Consider the following 5,850-nt stretch of genomic DNA (forward strand, 5'->3'; position numbering starts at 1 on the left):
TTTCAGAGGATGCAATTTGCCTACAGTTTCACAGATTTTTTCATTGCTACTGCAAAACTCACAAACCATTTGTCCTGTTACCATTGATATGTTTTTAGTGAGCTACTGTACTTGATAAATATGTACCAGTCTGCCTGCTGATATAGTTATTAATGGGTGATTCAATGTATCTTTTGTTCAGTTCAACTAACTGGTTTAATACTTACGCAAAGCTCTTTATTTAATCGAATTTACATTGCTTTGGAAAATACAGAGGTTGTGAAAGGTGCTATTTAAATGCAAGTTTTGTTTATTTCTATTGTCACATGTTTGGTAATAAATAGCTTAGCTTTGACATGAATTAGAGTAGAACGTCAAAGTTTTAAAGCACATGGAGAATAGCTCCATTAAGGTGTTTTACTGAATTTAAAGACCATTACTTTAAGAATGTGTTTTCATTACAAACTTAATGTAGGTGCAAGACAATTCCGCCTACAAATACAGACTGTGTGTCCAATCAACTAATTGTGATACTCCCTTCTCCACATCACAGTATTTCATTTAGATCATTGTGATAGAGTATTATAGCATGCAAAGAGGCCTTTTAGCCCACTCTGTCTGTGTTGGTCTTCAAGCACCTATCTACCATAGTCCCATTTTCCAACACCTGACCTTCAAGCACTTCAAGTGATTATCTAAATGCTTTTTAAGTATTGTGATGGTTCCTGGCTCTACCATCCTTTCAGGTAATGAGTTCCAGATATCCACCTCTGGATGAAAATCTCCTTCTTTAAGTCCTCTCCAATGCTCCTCTAACTTTGGCTACACTTACTGAATATCACCAGCATCCATCCAAAACAAAGTCACCTCTCATCAACACCTCAGCTCTAGTGTAGAGTCGTCCAAATTTAGTTCCATGCTTTGGACTCTTGACACATCCTTGCCAAACACTGAAAACAGAAGAGCTTGAACAATGATCTGTCCCTGCCTGTAACTTCAGCTTCAGAAAAGGTGCAGTCCTTCTGTTTCATTAGAGTGTCCTGTACACTTGCCGTTTGTGAATGTTTGAAAGTCAAATTTTCACTGGTCACTGTTGGTCAGGAACCTGTGCAACCAGGAAATTGGGCACCATGTGATGAACCATTCAGTGGAAACTCACCTTCCTGACCAGAGGGGCGTGGGCTAGCATTATGAGTGAACCGACTGCAAATCAAATGAATGTTGGAGGTGGCGCCTGGACATCAGAAGTGAAATTCTGCAATCTGCTGCACAATTTAATTTTATTGTGCTCATATTAATCTATTGTCTGAATTAAAACCATTTGGAAGTCTAGGCAGTGCTATTTGAAAGTGTCCATTAAATGTAGCAGTGCTGTGTGCGCAGAATATTCAAATATGGAAACAAAGTAAATGTGAGCTCAGGTATATTTATTTGAATACTGTTCGACTTGCTTCAGTAAAAGGGAGGCGTGTGGTTGCATTGCTCAGAACATTGTTTTTCAAAGGAATAGCCCTTTGAATTTGAGAAGAATATTGATGAGTTAGAAGGAAGTCGAAAGGTTGGGGGTTAGGAATAGTAACACCACAGCGGCTTCCAAATAGACCCGTTGGTATACCTTGCCACAGCGGCTGTTTAAGTTGGATTTGCATATTGCTGGAGAGGAATGGGTTACGTGTCCAACTGAAACGCCAGACTGACCGGAATGGCACTTGCCAAATTCAGGATTTTCAGAAGCCCCGTATGAGAGAGGCAAGTCTGATTCAGCAAAGCTTCAACAGCTATACAGTCACCAGCATTGAACTGTGTGCTTTTAAACAGGACCCCAGCAGTATTATACTGTGTCTGTTAGAAGAATAGTAGTTGTAATGAAATTTTAGATTTGATTTCTTTACTCAGACGCTTTGGAATTATATTTTTGTTTCTGATCTATATTATTCACAGATCTTTAGGGTTTTATGGTTTTTGTGAAATTCTGAAAGAAGTGACGATTCGTTAATCAACTGTATTTTGAGTTTGTTTTTAATTTTAAGGGTTCGGAAAAACAAGTGCTGAATATAAACTATAAGAAGTTCTCGCCTGGCAGATGTTGTTTCAAGGAAAGATTCCTGTCCGTTACAGACACACGGTCACTATTGGATGGAGTTATTCGTAAATGGAGATTGCAACATTTGCACAAAGTACTTCACATACTGAGTTCATAATGATTGGACACGTCCCTTTTTTTAATTCAATAAAATTATATCGTCCATTACATTAACCACGCATCGACATTCAAGACGAGTAACACACGAGTAAAGCCACTTGAACCTGGATTTTACACGCCGTTGGACGTCCCTTGAAACAATCCAGCCACATTTCGTTCCCATCTTGTCGCATTTCCAGCACCTGCTGTTCAGCTTTACTCTAGGCTCCAGGGGGAAAAAAAGCCCCGAAACACTGATGCAGGTGTGGTCAGCATATGTGCCTCTCTTCCCGGAGCAGCTGTGTGTGGGTGAGTGTCGGAGTCTTTAATTTTTTTTTGGATTTCCTTTGTAACTGCTCCTTTATTCAGTTCGACAGTCTTGTGCAAAGCGCATGACCCCGCAGAGGTTAATATTTTCCAGATAACGATGGAGCAATACCTGTTCGGGACTGGGGGAAACGTGTATAATAAACAGTGCAGTGTGGTTTAAATTGCCCAGGAATGACCAAAAGATGGCTATCTAAACTAGCACCAATACACACGCGTAAACACACATTCTGTATCCAAATAAACATGCTGAAAGATGTACACACACTGTCATCCACGCCCAAAGACGTAGCCACTCATAAATACAGGCAGTCATACACACTGTATGAATTAGACACAAAGCAAACATACGTATATACAGGTTCATACGAAGTACATACAGATTAACATACAAGCAGACATACACACGGAAAATACACAGATATACAGACAGACATACATCCAGATAGCACAGACTCATAAGCATGCAAACATGTACAGATTGTACAAAGTACAGTACATAGATGTGGAGGTGCCCGTATTGGGCTGGGATTGACAGGGTCAGAAGTCACACGACACTGCTTTCAGAGCAGCGATTTCAAATAACCCTGTTGGACTATAATCCGGTGCCCTGTTACTTCTGACAAAGTACATAGACACACAGATACGCACTAACATACATATTCAAGAAATACACAGATATATAGGCACATATATATAGAGAGAGAGAGATATCACAGGCACACAAAAGCAGACATACGGAAAATACTCGCAAAGACGCGGACACACAATCCCAAAAACTGCTCGTTCAGTGATGGAAGGGACTTGGTCAGAGATTGTAAACATTCCTGCATCCGCAGCCTTCCATACCTCCCTCCTGCGAGGTGGGAAGTCCACTCCCGCAGCGAAAGTGTGCTGGGCTACAGTCAAAGAAAGCCATAGACGTTGTACAGGGGAGGAGGGACAGTGGGTTTCGTGGGGATGGGCTTCAAAACGACAGGTTTGTGAATTCTTTGTCCGTTCAAGGAGTCTTTGGAGTAAGCGTGGAGCTCGGCCGGCAGGTTGGCAGCTTTCCTCCAGATGCCCATGTCGGGGCTGGCGGCATGCGGCAGTGCCATGTGGCTCTGGTACAGGCGGTGGTACTGAAGAGGACAGCAGGTGCACAGGGTGACGGTGCGGGCCAGCGAGGCGAGCTGCAGCCTGAGCGGCTCCGCCCGCTCACACCGCGGTTCCTGCTTGGCCGCCGGCCCGGGGCTAACGCCAGCGGGCGACCCGCCTCTCTCTGCGGGCGGCGGCGGAGGAGGGGGCGGCGGCAGCAGCAGCAGCTCCCGGGGAGGCGGCAGGCTTTTCCCGGGCCTCGGCTCTTCCCAGAAGGAGGCGGGCAGCTGTCTTTTCCTCATGGGGACCTGACCGTGCCGGGCCGGCGGCAGAGGAAGCGGCAGCGGCGGCTCCCCGCTGTCTGCGGCTCCTGAAGCTCGGAGCTGGAGCACACAGGGCCGGCTCTGCTCGTCCGGCCCTCGCTTCGACCCGGAGTCCAGCAGCCGCCCGGAGTGACACCGCGGCATCCGCGTGTATTTCTGCGAGAAGCGCTTGAGCTGCTTCTGCAGGTATTTCCTGTGGTCCACCGAGCGCCGGCAGGGGGCCGACTTGTCCAGCGCTGCCTTGATGTCGCTCGAAGCCAAGTTGACAAAGTTCAGCAGCGTTTTCACCTCGCTGTCCGCCGATGCCATCCTCAACCCTCACTTCAAAACACCAGCCACTATCTCCATGGCTCACACCACTGGAACCTTCCCCCCAGACCGTTTCCTCTCGCCTAAGACTGGAAGGAAAAGAAGCCAGGTTATTATTTTGTTGTATTGTGAAAATATACATTAAAATATACTTTATGTGCATACACAGCCGCTGAAGCAGTTCTTTGCACACGAAGAACAAACAAGCACCAAGGCATTTCTTACTTGTACAGGACAGCCTTTACATACATATGAGGCACCGAGAGGGTCTGATAACTTAACGGACCCTCATTATACTTTGGCGGAAAGACCTTACTTAAAATGTGGGTCTAGATTAGAGTGGTGCTGGAAAAGCACAGCAGGTCAGGCAGCACCCGAGGTGCAGGAAAATCGATGTTTCGGGCAAAAGCCCTTCATCTGGAGGAATGCAACTTTTGCCCTTACTTAAAATGTGGTCTTTCCACATTATATTGTCTGATGGAATATTAACCAGCACTGTTACTTGGGGAGGAGGTGGGATTCTATACTTCACCCAGTGTCAAGATGATGGCTAGACACCATCAAACAATGTCAACTCCTCTCTACCACTTCACTAATACTTTATTTACTGAGGGCCACACGCGCCTGTGTTCAGAGATGTTCGTCTATTCGTGGTGTCAATTCCGGCAGCTACAGTATGTACTGACACGTGTTACTGTTAAAGTGATATTGCAATGCATGGTGACCAGCCCAATACAACGATTGCAAACACCCAGACATCTCAAGAGACGCTGCAAGCAGCTTCGTTGGGAACTAAATGCCACCACACAAGACAGAACGCAAGTTTCACTTCCGCCAGCATCCCGGTTACTCATAACCTCTCTATCCCACGCACAGATGCCTGGTCTTACCACAAAATCTTCACATGTTCATCCTTCTCAAGGTCTCTGTTAAATACATTCCTGGTTGGAACCGTTCTGTCCCAGTTTTATCCATTAGCCACAACACGGACAGAAAGCGCAACCTGGTTTGTATGCACAGTACCTGGACATTCACTTGGTCAATCTCCCAGCCCCTTGTTTAATTAATCTCGTTTACTCACCTTTGAGACCCGGCGGAGAACAAATCTTGAAATTTCGTTCTATTTCCTCACTGGAGTAAGCTGAATGAATATCAACGGCCTGTAGTTAAGGCCCTTCCAGACCAATCAGCAGCTCCTTCTGAACACAATGCATCCCAATCAGGCCCCGGGCTGGCTTGTTCCACATTCTTTTGTAACACAAATTGTTGTTATGGAAACACGAGAGAGAAGGCAAAAGCGAGCCAATAAGTACAATAATTATCAATGCAATTTTCCTAATCTCTCCCTCTCCTCCCCCCCCCCCCATCCATCTCTTGCTATGAAACATGATGTGCGGATAATGTACAAAGACTCGGCAAAGTTTCTTGGTTTAAAAAAAACTTAAGCTGTCTGGAAACTTGCAACGGGCATGCTTCAGTGCAGCAAGACAATGCTGGCTTTGCAAGTCTGCCTTGCCTACTTTTAACTGTTCTGTTAACGCTTTTTGGGGGGCTGATGTCAGAAGGAGAAGTAGGAGAGAGAAAAAAAAAACCTGAAGAGATGTGCAGATATCCATGGATAGGGGGCTTGAGCGCTCAAGAATCTTGTCTTTA

The 5,850-nt window shown here is 45.3% G+C and overlaps 1 protein-coding gene across 1 annotated transcript; it reads right to left on the bottom strand.

Moving 5' to 3' along the window:
• Positions 1 to 403: 403 nt before the first annotated feature.
• fam181a (family with sequence similarity 181 member A) lies at positions 404 to 5,523 on the bottom strand. The gene is made up of 2 exons (XM_087989679.1): positions 5,279 to 5,523; positions 404 to 4,286 (listed from the first exon to the last, which is right to left on the bottom strand). Exon 2 carries the CDS (start codon positions 4,195 to 4,197, stop codon positions 3,394 to 3,396), a length of 804 nt encoding a protein of 267 aa, XP_087845805.1. The 5' UTR covers positions 4,198 to 4,286; positions 5,279 to 5,523; the 3' UTR covers positions 404 to 3,393.
• Positions 5,524 to 5,850: the final 327 nt, after the last annotated feature.

The sequence above is a fragment of the Chiloscyllium plagiosum genome, unplaced genomic scaffold (assembly GCF_037043375.1).
Source record: "Chiloscyllium plagiosum isolate Xiang-an unplaced genomic scaffold, Cpla_swu_hap1 HiC_scaffold_8, whole genome shotgun sequence".
NCBI classification, from domain to species: Eukaryota; Metazoa; Chordata; class Chondrichthyes; order Orectolobiformes; family Hemiscylliidae; genus Chiloscyllium; species Chiloscyllium plagiosum.

What these genes read in the sequence shown, in the direction of transcription:
- fam181a (XM_087989679.1), bottom strand. Translation starts at nt 4,197, where the DNA reads ATGGCATCGGCGGACAGCGAGGTGAAAACGCTGCTGAACTTTGTCAAC.